The 16,672-nt window shown below is 40.7% G+C and overlaps 1 protein-coding gene across 1 annotated transcript in view; it reads right to left on the reverse strand.

Moving 5' to 3' along the window:
• Nucleotides 1–393: 393 nt before the first annotated feature.
• The window catches only part of TNIK (TRAF2 and NCK interacting kinase), a 341,946-nt gene continuing 325,667 nt past the window's right edge, over nucleotides 394–16,672 (reverse strand). The window contains exons 27-32 of the mRNA XM_008142296.3: nucleotides 15,508–15,642; nucleotides 11,409–11,509; nucleotides 7,823–7,972; nucleotides 5,678–5,837; nucleotides 5,292–5,431; nucleotides 394–3,067 (exon numbers count right to left, since the gene is read on the reverse strand). Of these exons, the coding sequence (XP_008140518.1) occupies nucleotides 2,984–3,067; nucleotides 5,292–5,431; nucleotides 5,678–5,837; nucleotides 7,823–7,972; nucleotides 11,409–11,509; nucleotides 15,508–15,642 (770 nt within the window). The 3' untranslated portion in view covers nucleotides 394–2,983. The remainder of the gene's footprint in view (nucleotides 3,068–5,291; nucleotides 5,432–5,677; nucleotides 5,838–7,822; nucleotides 7,973–11,408; nucleotides 11,510–15,507; nucleotides 15,643–16,672) is intronic.

The following is a 16,672-nucleotide window of genomic DNA, read 5'->3' on the forward strand; positions in this document are numbered from 1 at the left end:
AAAGTCCTCTACAGGAAGAACTAAAGCTAACAAGTGAAACTGGTTTCAAAAACTAGTTTCAAAACTAAAGACATTTATTAATAGGATGCTATTAAGATGATAAAAAGCACAATGATCTCTGTCAAAAAAAATTTAAAGCAAACCAAAAAGTTGGCATTTGTTATGAGCCACAAGAACAGCATTCTGAAATATTCTGCATGGCCTAAGCACCAGTGTATCAGAGATAGGGTCTGTCCTGGGGGAGGAGAATGTGTTTTTGAAGATAAAAGCCTCAGGGAAATTTTTAGATATCTTTTAAAGAGCACAGATTTGTGGATGTGGTGGGGCACTTTGAAATTTGGTTTTGCCTTGTACTCAGTGTAAACTACTTGCACAAAAATATAAAGGCATGGCTTGATGTTTAACGTCTGTGTTTTATTGTTGTTGGCACCAGAAAAAGCTCATGTTCTATGTTATGTCACTGTACATACTGTAAACAAGACTGCATTAATATTGTTTTCTTATGAGTTTTTGTTTCAATGAATCTAGATTTTAAAAAATACATTCACAAACTACCTTATGTTTAAACACAATGATTCCCTTTTATTTCTTAACTGTACCCCAAATCCCACAATAAAAAAATCATTTAAAGCTGTGTGTTTCAAACTTATCACTTAGAAATAAAAACAGAACATAACATAAAAACAGAGATCAGTTTGCAACATAATTTAAAGAAGCTTCTGGTTTAAAATACCACAGCAGCAATATAAAGAGCTGGTGGCAATCACATTCGGAGATGAGACCCAAATCAATATATTTTGTCCACATCAGCATCCAATTATAATGGTTGCTAAATTCAATCAAAAAAGTTATTGCTGAATTTTTTGCATGGAATTTGAAAAGACAGTATCATTCAGCAGCAGAATCACAGCAGTAAAAATGAGAACGGCAGGATTTCATTGCTTTTGAGAGCTAAAGAGACCATGATGAGGACATCTCGGTGATCGTCTAAAGATAATCCTCAATTCCATTCCTGTGTATTACCTACTTAAAATAAATGCAAATGACAACCATCTTTACGGGAGGGGGGGCACAATCACCTACTTCAGGAATGAGAATAACTCCCCCTCCCTCCCCCCTTCCCCAAACATCAGATTGAAATGGCTCCATTTTCCTAATGTGTATTTCGTTCTCATTAATAGTACATCAGCTGCTCATGTATTTAGGCAAAATCAGTAGGATCACAGATTTTTAAAATCTGTTAATAGTAGCTATTTTCTCCAGAAACAAGCCACGTTCATTTCTGTTGTTGATTTTTTTTTTTTAAATTTTCAAGAATAACAATTTGGTCAACTACTGTTTTGTTGAAAAAATATTAAATACACCTGAGATTGCCAGTTGAGCTCTCTATATGTCTCCTGGAGATAACACTGCTGTGATGAACAGTGAAACAAAACGAACAAAACGAGGTAGGTTAAAACAGGAAGCGCAACACAGATATCGTTTTGCAACACCTCGATACCACAGGTGGCCATGCTTGTAGCTTTGGAAAAAAAAAAAAAAATCCCAGACAGTCACGCAAAAGTTCAAATCATCTGAGTAAGAGTTTATAAGGACACAAGTCAACCTGAACTAAATATACACATATCTCTGCACAAATGTTGCTTACCATACGTTGGGTAATTTGGAGGAAGGTAAAATGATTAGGGTCTCAGAGTTTTGGCCAAAGCCTTGCTTTCACGTTCGATAAAATCTGAACCAAGGCTGCCTACTGCCTCAGGCAGGCATAGTAGTCTCGTCCCTTCTCTCACCAACCCAAGAGAACACAGGCAGCTCAGAAACATTTATTCTTTTTTTCAGTCACAGTTTTCATCTTGAGAAAGTGGCATTGTCAGGAGAAAGCTGGGAATGACCGGAGCCTGGATGTCATTCACTCCCCAATCAGAACTCAACAAAGTCTCATTCCTAATGAAGCTCAAACCGAGTGATCTCTTAGCCGGGAGGCCTTGTACATTTAAAAAAAGATTGTGTGTGTGTGTGTGTGTGTGTGTGTGTGTTTGTGTGTGTGTTTAGCTTGTTTCCCAGAAGCTCTTTCTGTTTGACCTCATCTGTCACCCCATCTTTTGCCTTGACTTGTTGCATAATAGCTGAGGGAAAATTGTGTTATGGGATCCCCCAATCACTAGAGCCAACTCAACTCAATGACACTACTATCCCATTCAACACACTCCATGCTGTACAGGGCCATATAAAAATAGGGCCTGTCAGACTCACAAAAATGGCAGTTGATTTTATTAGTGTAAGGCTAGTAGTTTAGCCATTTAAAATCTATTTCCCCAAAGAGGGGAAAACTAGCACAGTATTTTTCTTCTCTTAAAAATTCATTAGCCAGTTGCTACCAAAAAGCAACCTTTTTGGGTTGGTGAAGGCAAAAGAGTTCTAAAATCACCCCACCATGCAGTTATGGCCTTCAGTGTGAGGAGATAAGGTACATTTATTGTGCTGTCTCTCACCATTTGAAATTGGAAATTTTACAACATATGTATATTTAAATCTAGCAGGCAGACAGAATTAAAAACAGACTAATTTTCTCAGTATGCATTCTCTCCCCATTCTTACAAAGTAAGGGGGTAAAGAAAAAAAGGTTAAAAACAAAACAAAACAAAACTCAGAATCCACCATAACACAGCTTAATCATAAGAGCACACAATATTTGTTTCTATCCCTAACTCCGAAGGGCACATGGTCCATCTTTGTCCACAGACAATGCAGCATTCTTGGGGATCTCCTGGAAATTCCTGCCACCTTTTTCTCTCCTTCTCAACCAGGCTGCAACATTGAAAGATGGACTGTATTGGGACGGGTGGAGGGAGAGGAAAAGGGGAAAGCGGTATGTTCAACCAAGCCTTCGGAGTCTGCCTCTAGACTGGCATAAGTCCACATGAGTTATGTTCTTTTTAAATTAGAAATAACGCCATGAAGATAAGTGCCAAGTGCTCTTCTGTTACCAGTTCATCATGGAATTTCTGTTGAGGGTCATGAAAAACACTTGGCTACTTCCTCCAGATCGCACGGATGCAAAAAATACCTGTTTGAAATTAAAAAGAAGTTAGTTCAACTGCATGGTTTCTTCCCCTCTTTTCTTCAACTGTCCATCCATTTTCTCTCACATGTCCTATCCTGGCCATGCGTCAGCTCTTAAGACTCAATGGCTGGTGTTTATCAAGTGTCTTTTAACATAGTGCGTCCTCTGTAAACACTCCTGCCTGCCTTTATTTACTATGATTGCTATTTATTATCAATTATTGTGGTATTGACCTTCAGGGGGCTATATCTTGCCCCCCACACAAGGGGCTATATCTTGATTTGTTAACTTCCGTTTGGGTGCTCACATTTTAAAAGGGAGTTTTGAGCTAGGAGATAACATGCTGGGTTTCTGGTCGAGGACACAACAAGCCCTTTGTTACTTTTTGGAAAGCCAGAGAGGCTCCCCTTCTCTCCCTTATAAGGACAAGAGGGCAGACTTTAGGACTGAAGAGAATCCTTTCAAACTCTCAAAGTCAAGGGGGGAATTTTGGGCCTACTGACTTTAATTCTCAATTTTTAAAATTAAAAAAAAAAATTAAATGGTTGTGGTCAGATAGGGTCAGGTATCAATGCCTATTCACTTTGGCATTTCAAGACTTAACGCTTGGCTTCTCTGCTGATGCAGGCATATCCCAGGCCAAAGGAGATAATGGCATTAGCAAGTAGAACCACAGTCCATTAGGTCTGGGTCTGCTAAATCATTTTATCAAACAAGTGAGAGAAGTGAGCAAAATTTGGGTTACTGCTCGCCTGAGCTGAATGTCAATGAACCACTGCCCTAGGAAAATAACATTCTGGGCTGTGGCCTAGCCCTTGAGTCCGCCAATACCAAACTCTGGTCCAAGGCATTTACTTTTGTCACTAGTATAAAGTCTCTGCTACTTCATTTCCACAACTTCTTCAGGAGAATGCTGTCTCTCCCAACAACAACTTCTTAAGAAGTTCTGTGGAAATGCTTGTCATTCACTTAATGTAAGTAAAGCTACTGTTAGGGTCAATGAATCAAAATGTATTAAGCACAGAGGGCCCATGGAAAAACAATGAAAAAAAAAGAAAGAGCTGCTGTCCTCTCCAGGTTGTGTGTGCTCTGGGCTCTAAACCTCTGGCCCCCAATACGGGTGTGGTCCCAGCCTGCTCCTGAGGGCATGCATGGCATGGAACAGCTTGTTGGGGTTAATTCTCAATGAATTAAGAGTGTGGGAGTCCATGCCCAGATCACTCTTAGTCTTATAATTCCCAAGACACTGGAGTTTTACTAGGGGATGGGTCTGTTTTCTGACATACTCTGGTCAGGCCCTAGAACCATCCTTGCCACCCATAGCTGTTGTTCACCCAGACCACACTAGACCACACCAGGTCAGAGTAGTTGGCCAGGGTTGAATCTAGTCTAGACCCATATCACCAGGGTCGGACTAAGACCCGTCTGGCCTCTGGGTGGGTCAAGACATGTACATTTGTTTAACCGATCACATTCTTTTCTATAAAAAAAAAGCTGTTTTGGGGACAGCATTTCTAAGTTGGTCAAGGTCACAAAGGATAAATTCACAAATGGAGTACAACTTAGCTACTAAAACTTTGCATTAGTCTATAGGGAGGGTGAGGGAGAAGCAGCAGTGCTGCAGAATACCCTTCCGAGGACTGAGCATGCCAGACGGACACCGCCACCTTCACGGGGAGACAGGCCCCCTAGAACATTGCAGAAGAAACATGGCTGGAATGACACAGGACATGGCACTAGTTGAGTTTGTGATTGTGCATTTCTTAAGGAATGGGTGACATTTTTTAAAAGTTTATATTTCTACACGTCAAATGTTACACATTAAAAAGTAAATATAATGTGATGAGTTAGGTCCCGATAGTGACTTTGTGAAAAGTCTCAAAGTGGAATTTAAAGTTGACCCACTGTGAGATGATGAACGATGGGCCAACTCTTATAAATGCTTAGGAGAATTTGGGGTGTCTGCTGAATCACCATAGGGCCTGCAGGCCACAGAAGTTACTATCAGTTCACAAGCAATTTTTAGATGTGTTTCTGTCTTTTCTGATATATAAAGAATATATTTTGAGGGTTCACATAAATCAAACCAAATAATGCCATTTCAAGATAATATTGATTGTTTAACACAGATGTGATTCAAATCAGTATAAAGGAAAATGAAGGTTTCACAGGTACCTGGTGGTCTCTTAAAATGCAAACACTAATGCAAATGTTGAAACGGATTTACCTTATCATTTCTTTCACATAGAAACTTTAACCTTTGAGCTCGCTTATGCATAAATACTCCATCCAAATGTCCTGTTTCCACTGACCGGATCTCAATAGCTTTCTCGCCCCAGCCCATTATCTGATTGGAATGAATGTAGGCTGTCAAAAGGAATTTCCAAAACTGCATTAAAAACATTAGATGGGCAATAACTCACAGCATCTGTTCACATCTTAACCACAAAAATGACAAACGACTTGAGATAAACAGACAAAGCAAAGTCTTACAAGTGTTATTCACAGACTTTTTTTTTTGTGTGTGGAATCAAATGGTTGTTTCACATTTCTTGATTTTCGTTTCATTTGGGGGGTGTAACTGCTGAAGGAGATAAGGAATGGTTAACCTACCCACAGATGTGGGCATTTCTCCCCATTGGAGCACCACATCCTTAGTTATCCGGCCATAGGTGTTCACATACACCCCCTCATCCTCATAGCAAACAAGCATTTCCATCCCATCTGTTTTAGGCAAGATGACAATGGCATGAGGAGTGATATTGCCCTGAATCTAGAAGACAAAGAAAGGTCAGGCATTATTCTTTTTAAAAATAAGGCAACATCTTGACTACTAATCATTAAGAATTGCAAAAATGAGGGTCCTCCCCACCATTTTCATTCTAGAGACTGACATTCTGAGTTGCTTAATTGAACCACCAACCTGTCACATACTCTGGTAAACACACACTTAGGCACTTGATTGAGAATCCAATTTACCTGACCCTGAAATAACAACCCTGGAGCACCTACTGTGTGCCAAACACTGGGCCCTTTACCTATACAATTTCTAGTCCTCAGAACAACTCCCCATGGGAGATATCTTTGTCTATAAATGAGGCAACTGCATGTCAGGGGGATTATGTAACTGAACCAAAGCTGCACTGATATGTGGTGGTGGAATTGGGATTTGAGCACATGTCTCATAGATATTGAAAATCACGTTTTCCATCTACTTCCAAAAAAGACGAGGAGAAGCTGCATTTGATGGAGAAGAAACTAATTGGGGCCAAAAGGTGGGACCAAAACAGATTCCTACCAAATAGGCTATGGGCAGATAACACAGGTTGTTAATCTGGATGCTTAAATACATGAATAATAAAAATTAATGGTTTGCTTAGAAAAAATGTAAAACTATCACTCATTACAAAAATATCACTATTGAAATAAGTGTAGATTGACTTGTTCTAGGAGAAGAGATGTGGTGCTGCTGTGATCCCCAGGTTGGGGATGTTATGTAGTCCAATAGCTGCTTAGTGGGTAGGAATGGGAGGATCAAAAATGACCATGGTGATGCCCCAGAACTCTGATCCTGTGTGCACATGCACACACATGAGGTGAAGCTGTAATGTAGCAGTGAATGATGTGAATGTGTGTGTGTGTGTGTGTGTGTGTGTGTGTGTGTGATGTACTAAAACAACTTTCTTTTCCCCCCAAAGTCTTTATACTCTCCAAATACAAACCAGCAGCAGATTAGGCCTCAGACTTTTCTAATAGTTTCTACTGTATGTTAGCCTTGGAATTACATGAAGAAAACGCAATTTACACTAAACCAATACTACTAAGCAAAACCATGTGCAGCATTTGGGTGAAAAAGGTGAAAGGATTACGAAGTACAAATTGGCAGTTATAAAATAGTCATGGAAATGTCAAGTTCAGCATAGAGAATATAGTCAATAATACTGTAATAACTTTGTGTGGTGCCAGATGGGTACTGACTTTCTAGGGGATCACTTCATAAGTTATTTCAATGTCTAACCACTATGCTGTACACCTGAAACCAACATAATATTGAATGTCAATGTAATTGGAAAATAAAAAATAACTTAAAAATAAAATTAAAAGTCGTGTTTTAGGCAATGTGTCAGCATAGTAATGTTAATACGATAATTTGCAGGGCCCTGTATCAGCTACTTTAAATATATTACCTCATTTAATGTGATGAAAACCATATGAGATAGGATATTTTATCCCCATTTTAGAGCTGTGAAAGCTGAGGGCTGGAGGGACTGCCTAATGTGTCCATAATTGCAAAGTAAATACAGGTTAAGCCAGGGTGTCAGATTCCACTACATGAACTGTGGAATTGAAAAGAGAAACAAAAATGGCAGAAAAAGGGCCATTGGCCTTCTCTTACATGAAATGAACCAATCTCTCTTCAAAACCTGAAAATAGGAACTCATCTATTGTACTCCTGCTTAAAGAACAGAATTTATGCCCTTGAAGGAAAAACACCATATGTATTTTAATCTGAAGTTCAATGAGACAACATATCCAGTAAATGGCAAAGAACCGCTATTATGTGTTACTCAGTTTTAAGCAGTCATAAACATTAAATTTACATGTTTTATTTATTAAAAGCATTGTCTATTTAGTGAAGGTCAAAAGTCCATCTGCTTTATTGACCAGTAAAGGCATAACTTCTATTAAAAATGCACAATGTTTCTACACACAGGTTGTTGCACAGAAAGCCATGACAGTAGGCTTCCAGAAACTTACATGAGATGGTATGTAGATATCATAAGAGTTTCCTGAATCAACATCAATTACATGGAAACCAGTGTGTGAACCAAAAATAACCTTTAATCTTTGACCTTCTTCTACCGTGAGATCCACAAGCAGTGGCTTGTGCTGGAGATCTGCAAAAGACTTTAAAAATCACCCCATGAGTGTACACATCATCCAAACAGAATAATAACAATTTTTTCCTTTAGCCATTGCCTGGTGGAATTTAATATCTAACTTTCTTAAACAGAAACACCAGGAAATTTCTCTTTCAATTTTAAGTCTATTTATATTCTGGATCTAGGAAGAAGGATCTAGCATCCATTTGTGACCCTTTCTCTACCCCTTGTCCTCTAGGGAAGAGAAGTAGTTTACAGTTGTCAAATTTTGATACCATCATCATATGTTAAAACTGCTGTTCTTTCCTGTTTATTTCTGGTCTTTTCCCTCAGGAGAAGGTCCAATCACCTCTCTTGGCCCCTCTCCTTCCAATGTGACAGATAGGTCTACATTGGCTGCTACCTTTTCAGAGACATTCTGGGGAGGGCCACCAGGTCAGCTCTATGCTAAGCCTACTCAGGATTAATGGAAAGGTGGGGGTAGAACATCACAAAACTCAAGACTCATTTTTTTCACATGAATGTTTATAGCAGCTTTATATGAATAAATCCCCCAAACTAGAAAAAAATTCACTTGTCATCCTTTGGCAGGAAAAATGGTTAAACAAATTGTGGTATATCCATACTATGGACTACTACTCAGCAATAATCTATACTAATAAAAGAGTAATATGCTAATTAGATCAGGAGACCTTCTGGAGACCTTCCGGACAAAGCCGGGGACTTGACCGGCCTGCAAACTGCCCCCAAATGGCCCTCAGCCCCTCACCTAGGCTGGCCACACCCCCCAGTGGGGACCCTCACCCCGATGGGGGCGTGGCCAGCCTGCAAACGGCCATCAGTCCCTCGCCCAGGCTGGCCACGCCCACTGCAGGGACCCTCATCCTGGTGGGGGTGTGGCCGGCCTGCAAACTGCCCCAGCCCCTTGCCCAGACCAGCACTGCCCCCAGTGGGCCCCCCACCCTGATGGGGGCATGGCCAGCCTGCAAACCACCCCAGGCCCCTCACCCAGGCTGGTCCTGTCCCCCAAGAGGACCCCCACCCTGATCCAGGACCCCCTCAGGGCAGACCAGCCAGCCCCCACCTATGCACCAGGCCTCTATTCTATACTAATAAAAGGGTAATATGCTAATTAGACCAGGAGACCTTCCAGAGACCTTCTGGACAAAGCCATGGTGGCGGGACCGAGGCAGAGGTGGTTAGGGGTGATCAGGCCAGGAGGGGAGGGCAGTTGGGGGTGATCAGGCCAGTGGGGGGGGGGCCGTTGGAGGCAAGAAGGCTGGCAGGGAGGCAGTGGGGGCGAGCAGGCTGGCAGGCAGAGTGGTTAGGGGCGGTCAGGCAGATGAGCGGTTAGGAGCCAGTGGTCCCGGATTGTGAGAGTGATATCCCAGATTGGACAGGGTGCAGGCTGGACTAAGGGACACCCCCCCCCCCAGTGCATGAATTTCATGCACCGGGCCACTAGTCCTATTAATAAAAGCCTATGTGGTTGTGACGCTCTCATGCCATAACGAGTGATCACCAGAAGACTGCATGTGCAGTGGGCATGTGTGGATGAGTGGGGGCTTGACGCTGCATGTGTGGCATGGAGGTGGGTCCCAAGGCTCCAGCCTACCTCTTTGGGGCAATCCATAGAGGAGCCCCAGATGGGTGGGCAGGGCCTACCTCTTTGGGGTGATCGATTGCAGGGCTCCTGCACTGTGAGAGGGCACAGGCCAGGCTGGGGGACCACCCCTCCCCAGTGCATGAATTTTGTGCACTGGGCCTCTAGTAAGGAATAAACTACTGACACATAAAACAACCTGGATGAATCTTCAGAGAACTATGCTTAGTTGGCTAGTTGGGTTTAACTATAAAGGAAAAAGGAGAGCTCCAGCTAAGTTAATCTAGGTTCTACTTGTTTGAATCCACAGCTTAACACCTCAACTAGCTATCAATCAAGTGTGCTTCTGTTTTCCTTTGCCACCTTTTACCTTTATTGGGTCTTGAAGTCTGGGAGAGAATTTGTGAAACCCCAAGTGCCTTGCTATAATGCCACTGCCCCCTAACAGACTCCTCTCCTCATCCACTGCTAACATCCTCACAGGATGGGAGACCTTAGCCTGGTATCCTTGTCCAGTGGGAGGGCTCAGCCTCCTGTCATCTCCAATCTTTTTTTCCAAGTCCTTCCTTGCCTTTGCTCTTCCCTCTTTCCAGGCCTGGTGTGATCTGCTGAACAAAGCATTTCATACTCTCATGCACTTTGGCTAGTAAACCAATGGCAGCAACTTCAGAACTGGAATGGGATCTTGATTGAAAAGCTTTTGCAGAGAGAGATTTTGGCAGAACAGTAGTACCACTTTAGCATTTAGGAGTGATCCCTTAAGTGTTATTACTAACCTAATGCATTCCAAAAATTTCTCTGTATAAAAGTGGGGTTATGGAGGGGTGCCCATTTCCATTGATGCATCTATCTTCTTGTGCACATCACAAATGAGCCCCTAGCGCTAAGGGAACAAGAAAAAAGTGGGTGATTTCGCCCTGAAGACGGACTCATAGTGTTCCCAAGGCAGCTTCTGCCGTCACATGGCATATGTGGGAAGTAAGAATACAGAAAGGGTCAAAGGGAATAATTGTCAAACAGTGGGGAAAATGTGAGAACCACTGAGATATAAAGAGAGAGACAAAGGCAGCAAGAGAGAGAGAGAGAATGAACAGAAAAGAAATTTACATTGTCTGTGGACAGACTATGCAGCTCTGAAAACATTGGAGTGTCCACAAGTACCAGTCCTTCTGGCATTTGGGGGTCAGTTTTCATGATCTGGGCCAATGGGACCAGCATATCCCTATTCCGCTCTTGTTGATTAGTCTAACCATGGTGGGTAGAGACTCAGACAAGGTGAAAAAAAAAAAAAAGCCATTGAAATTGAAGAATGTAAAGAAGCTAGGTCATTTTCAGATGTGACTAAATTCAGTCTTCATTTTAGAGAAATTGGGGATATGGAGCATCAAGTGAGTTTTAGGGACTTTACCCCACAAGGCTTATGAAGATTGTAAGATTTAGAGACTCAGTTCAACCTTAAAATTCAGGGCTGCTGTTGGTCTGCCTTTTTGAGATGAAATATCAGAGTGCCCTAGTTAGGTGGCTGTATAAAGAATCTCCTTGCCTAATACCACAATTAAGGATTCGCCTGGGAACCATTCCACACTAAATGCCACTTGGAGATGGTGATTCATAGACCTGAATGGAGGAGTGTGTACCCAAATTTTAATTTGACTAATTTTATAGCATTTATTACTCCTTAGTCTTTACTTTCAGAATAATAAATCTAAAAGTTCCTAGACTTTTAAAAGAGGTGTATTACATATAGGAATATTATATTAGTCTAGGTGCAAATCAGAGCACTTTGTTAACTGGTAGGAACCTAAAATAAAAAACAAAACAAAACAAGCACTTTTTAGGTAATCACATGCTTGCTTACCTTAAATGCCATGAACTTATGATATGGTTTGGGAGCCCAAGCATATATCTCCACGGCATTCTTTAAGGCAATCACCAAGAATTTGATCCTTTCATATTTAACTGTAATAGAAAATTATAAATTAAAAAACATATCAATTTATTCAAGTTTTTGTATTAATGAATGTGTAAGCATAATATGCAAATATAAAGGGTGGGGCAAAAGTAGGCTTATAGTTGTCTGTATGGAAAATAATACAATAATCAATAAGTAATAATACAAGAATAAACTATGTTTCACATATTAACAACTGTACACCTACTTTTGCCTCACCCTGTATATATAAAACGACAATTGAGGGTGATGATATTGGTGTAGGATTTTCTTAGAGACAGATTTAACTTCCTTTTGTGTATTTGGTTTGCGTACTTGGGGCCTTCTGCTTTGTACTGAACACTCTTTTCTTCATCTAAAGATGCAACTGGCTTAGGACTGTCTTTAACCACTAGGTCTAGATGTAAACTATACATTGAAATAAGAATATACACACTATCCCTTGATGTTTCCTTGCCTGGCTTTTATGTTCATCCACATGTAAGCAAGCAGGGGAGAGCTGGTAAAAAATTAGCAAATGGGTAGAGACATAAAGGCTTCCATTTGCTTATTATCCACATTTGAATTCCAATTACTAGAAATGTATAAGGAATTAGTGCTCTTATAAAAGAGACCCTAGAAAGATCCCTCTGCCCTTCTGGTATGTGAGGTTGTAGCAACAAGACAGCTGTCTCTGAAGCAGGAAGCGAGTCCTCAGCAGACAGTGCATCTGCCAGTACCTTGGTCTTGGTTGGACTTCCCAGCCTCCAGAACTGTGAGAAATAAATTCCTATCTATAATAATCTATAATAATAAAAGCCTAAGCGACCATCACAACCAAATGGATGACCGAACAGGCTGCGTGGGGCAACCAGGCTGTCAGGGGGGTTAGTAAGTGGCAACCAAATGACTGAGCAGCAGGCTGCGTGGGGCGATCAGGCTGGCAGGGGGGTTAGTAAGGGGCAACCAAACGACTGAGCAGCGGGCTGCGTGGGGCAACCAGGCCGGCAGGGGGTTTAGTGAGGGGTGACCTAGTGACCGAACAGCAGGCTGCGTGGGGCGATGAGGTCCGCAGAGGGGGCAGTTGGGGGCGACCAGGCCGGCGCAGGAGGGCAGTGAGGGGTGACCAGGCTGGAGGGGGAGGGGGGGGGAGGGCAGTTTGGAGCCAGTGGTCCTGGATTGTGAGAGGGATCCTGGATTGGAGAGGTGCAGTCTGGGCTGAGGGGAACCCCTTCCGCCCCCGCCCCCCTGTTCATGAATTTTGTGCACCGGGCCTCTAGTCTGTAATAATAAAAGCATAATATGCTAATCAGACAGGACAGCCGAATGACATTCTGGACGTCCTTCCGGACGACCTTCCGGACAAAGCTGGGGCTGCGAGGGAAGTCTGGGTCCCAGGTGTCTGCTGGTGGCCGGAGGGAAGCCTGGGTCCGAGGTGCTGAAGGGAAGCCCGGGTCCCGTTGCCAGAGGGAAGCTGGTGCTGGCAGCAGGGAAAGGAAGACCTACTCTTGCACGAATTTTGTACATAGGGTCTCTAGTTGCTTATAAGCCATCCAGTCTGTGGTATTCGTTTATAGCAGCCTGAATAGACTAAAATAGTACATACGGCAGTCATTTTTTTTCAATGCAATATTTGAAGAGAATATTCTGTGTTCTAAAGAAATTGGACATCCCAGAATAACACCAAATTCTTGCTCTTTGAGCTCTTTTTATTTTTATGAGCTCTTTTTTTGAAGCATGTCCCTTCTGTTTACATATTCTGACTTTAATATACTTTCACCTATTTCTTTAGCAATTTATTTCTAAATAAAATACAATGTTATTTCTTGATTTGTTTTTCAGTTGTACATATTATCTACTGACTTTGTAGTATGGAAAGGATTTAGTTTCTTCTATCTCCTCTCTAGTCTCACTCTTAAACATACACATTTCTTCTTCTCCATTCAATATAGTTACATTTGTAATTTTTGGTTAAATCAATATTCTGTGTTCAAATTATTATTGTTCACAGATGAGTGCATAGTATACCACAATTATGTTTCCTTTCTTGTTTTCCCTCATTTTTTCATGTCTTTATTTTCTATGTATCACTAAGCATGTGTAAACTTTCTGCTAGAACTGTAACTGCCTTCAACAGTCAAACGTGACAGGTAATCCATTAGTAAAATTTTATTTTTTCTTGAACTCACCTCTTCTGGAACCCTTTGCTTGGACTGACAGACACACACATACATGTACCCTATTGGTTCTGTTTCTCTGAAGAGCTCTAGTGGATTCAGATGGATTATAAATATGAGGTGAAAATAACCTTTCCCTCAGAATTATGAAGCCTAGATCCATTGTCTTCCAATTTTCTAGTATTGCTGATAAGTCCCAGGCCACCTGATTCTGGGTCTATTATATGTAAACTGTTTGTTTATTTACTTTTGATCTGGAAACTTTAAGGAGCTTAACATCCTGGATACTGAAATATCATGTTGATACATCTTGAGGTGAATCTTTATTTTTTTAACCTACGTTTCTGGTTAAAGGTACTCAATGAAACCTTTTAATTTGTGATTTTAAGTCTTTAGTTATAAAAAATGTTTCTTGTATTCTTTCTTTCATACTTTCCTCTTCTATTTCTTATTTTCTCTTTTTTTCTAAAACTCATGTTACTGAGATTTTGAACCACTTTTTATTTCTCAACTTCCCCCTTTCTATCCCTCCTTTTTTTGTTCTATTTTCTAGGAGATTTCTCATTTTTATCTTCCAACATTTCTATTACATTTTTTATTCCTGCCAATACATTTTAGTTTCTAATATTTTTTTCTAGTTTTCTGAATGACTTTCCCCAACCCTGCTCCACAATTTTAAATAGCCTTTATTCTGCTTTTATGAAAAAGTTTTTATAATCTTTCTGAAGTTATCATTTCTTTCTTTAAAATTTTTTTCCACTCCTCATTATCCTGTTCCTTCTAAACCCCTTTCTAAATTTCCTGCCTATCAGTGGATTTCCCCATTTCTGATATGTGGGCTTATCGACCGCTGGGCTTCACTTTAAGATGTTAGGCAGCAAGCTTTGTTCATCGCATTTCAAATACTAATGCCTGAACAGCTTTTCTTTCTGGCCATTTAGTTTATCCAAAGATGAATCTCTGAATCTTTTGCTTGGGATCGACATTTTGGGAGCTAAACAGGGGATGGAGGTATGTGTGTCCTTACAATTCAGTATTTCCTATCATCAGATCGGCTGTGCTAACCTTTCATCTTCTATTTCTTTTTTTTTTAATCTTTATTGTTGAAAGTATTACATATGTCCCCCTTTTTCTCCCACTGACCCCTTATAACCTGCCCCCACCACCCACCTGAGACCTCCACTACCCTATTGTATGAGTCCATTGGTTATGCATATATGCATACAAGTTCTCTGGTTGATTTCTTCCCACCCACCCACCCACACTTGTATTTCAATTGGGAGTCGGGCGACTGCCTGACTGACTTCTACTATGAGGACATGCTACTCATCAACTTTTCAACAATCCTTCTGTTTTCAATTTGACTTTATGCTTCCACCTGGGGCCTCAGGTCCTGGGTCTGCCTGGGTTCTGTTAAGTGACTAGATTGATTTTGATAAATTTATTCCCTGAAAACTTAAAATTCAGCATTTCCTGTTCGGCTAAGTTTGTTTTTAATCATCCAGCTACTCTTGTTCAATTTTGTTGACATCTCATTTGTTGGTTTCTCTCCTCCTGGTCCATTTGCCCTTGTGGGTTTATGACATTTGTATTCCTTCACTGTCATTTTAATAGGCAGGAGTGGCTATAAATGCTTAAACTGGAGCCTGGGGCTTTATTCTGAATGCACTCTTTAAACCTCACCCAGCTGGCTTTTTTTGTTGGGAAATAATGCAAGTATACTTAAGGTTTCAGCAACATCTTAACTTGGTCATAAATGCATCATCAATTTCTGATAGAAAAAAAACGAAATGAAACTTAACAGAATAATTCAGATTGAGCACAAAACAGTTCCATGCTTTGAGACTTACCAACTTTGTAATGTATACAGCCTTCCAAGTCCCCAACAGTGATCCAGCCTTGTTTCTTTTCCACTTCCGGGTCATTGTGTAGTATTCTGTTTCTTAGCCATGAAAGATAGTAAACTCGTAGCTTATTCTTCTTTCCTGTTGAAATAATGGAGCTTTAATTTCAAACCCCGGTGATAGCTTTTTCTCTTAACCCTTCCCATTTCCATTTTATTTTATTCATTTATTTTCACTTACAATTGTGTGTGTTTGTGTGTGTGTCTCTGCCAAAACTTGATTGAAACAACCCCAATGGTTTTGAACAAATAACCATTTTATAATTTGTCTTTGCCTTCAGGTCATTTTTTTATTTGAGTATGCTGCTCTTATCCTCTCTTCTTGATACAAAGGGTAGTGTCTGCTGATCACAGTAAGACCTAATTGTGTAACAGAATGGTTGATCCAAGTTCCAGAATATTCTAGATCTAATTATATGAAGGAATTCTGACAACTGGACATTTTATCCTACTTATGTGTGACTGCCATTCCCTCACCAGCTAACCTAACAGCATATGTGAATGGAGAGCCTCTTATTTACCTCCTCTATTACTTTAAAGATGACAGCTGGTGGTAGTTTTATTTTATCTGATTAACAAATAGAGGAATTTTATAAGGAAACAAGAGAAATAAGTTCAACGAGGGCAGTCTGAGCTATAACACTAGACACACTTACGGTACTGAGATCATAGAAAGAAATACCACATAAAAATGGAAAAGGAAAAAAAGATGAGTACTTTAAAAACAACAACAAACAAACTTAGAAGTTCCCTTTGGTAAAATGATCCCGGAGTAAAGACTGTTTAGTAAGATAAAGTTAGGCCTGTGGGTTTTCCTTCTTGGGTACTTATTTTCCTTTGATTTCTCTTAGGTATCAAAAGATGTTTTACATTTTACAGATGTAATATTTACCAGAAAACAATTCATTACAGCTTCGCACACTGGATTTGACAGGAGAGTGCATTTGTAACTTAAATTAAGGGAATCATAGTGAAGTTACTGCTCCTTTTTGTAGCCAAAAGCCTAGAATATGTATTGACCAGGATAAGTGGGAGAGCCAGCTCTTCCCTCTTTCTGCCAACACAGACCCAAAGGCAGTTCAAGCATCCTTTGCTCCTATCTTCATCTTTTT

This window comes from Eptesicus fuscus, chromosome 3, assembly GCF_027574615.1.
Source record: "Eptesicus fuscus isolate TK198812 chromosome 3, DD_ASM_mEF_20220401, whole genome shotgun sequence".
NCBI classification, from domain to species: domain Eukaryota; kingdom Metazoa; phylum Chordata; class Mammalia; order Chiroptera; family Vespertilionidae; genus Eptesicus; species Eptesicus fuscus.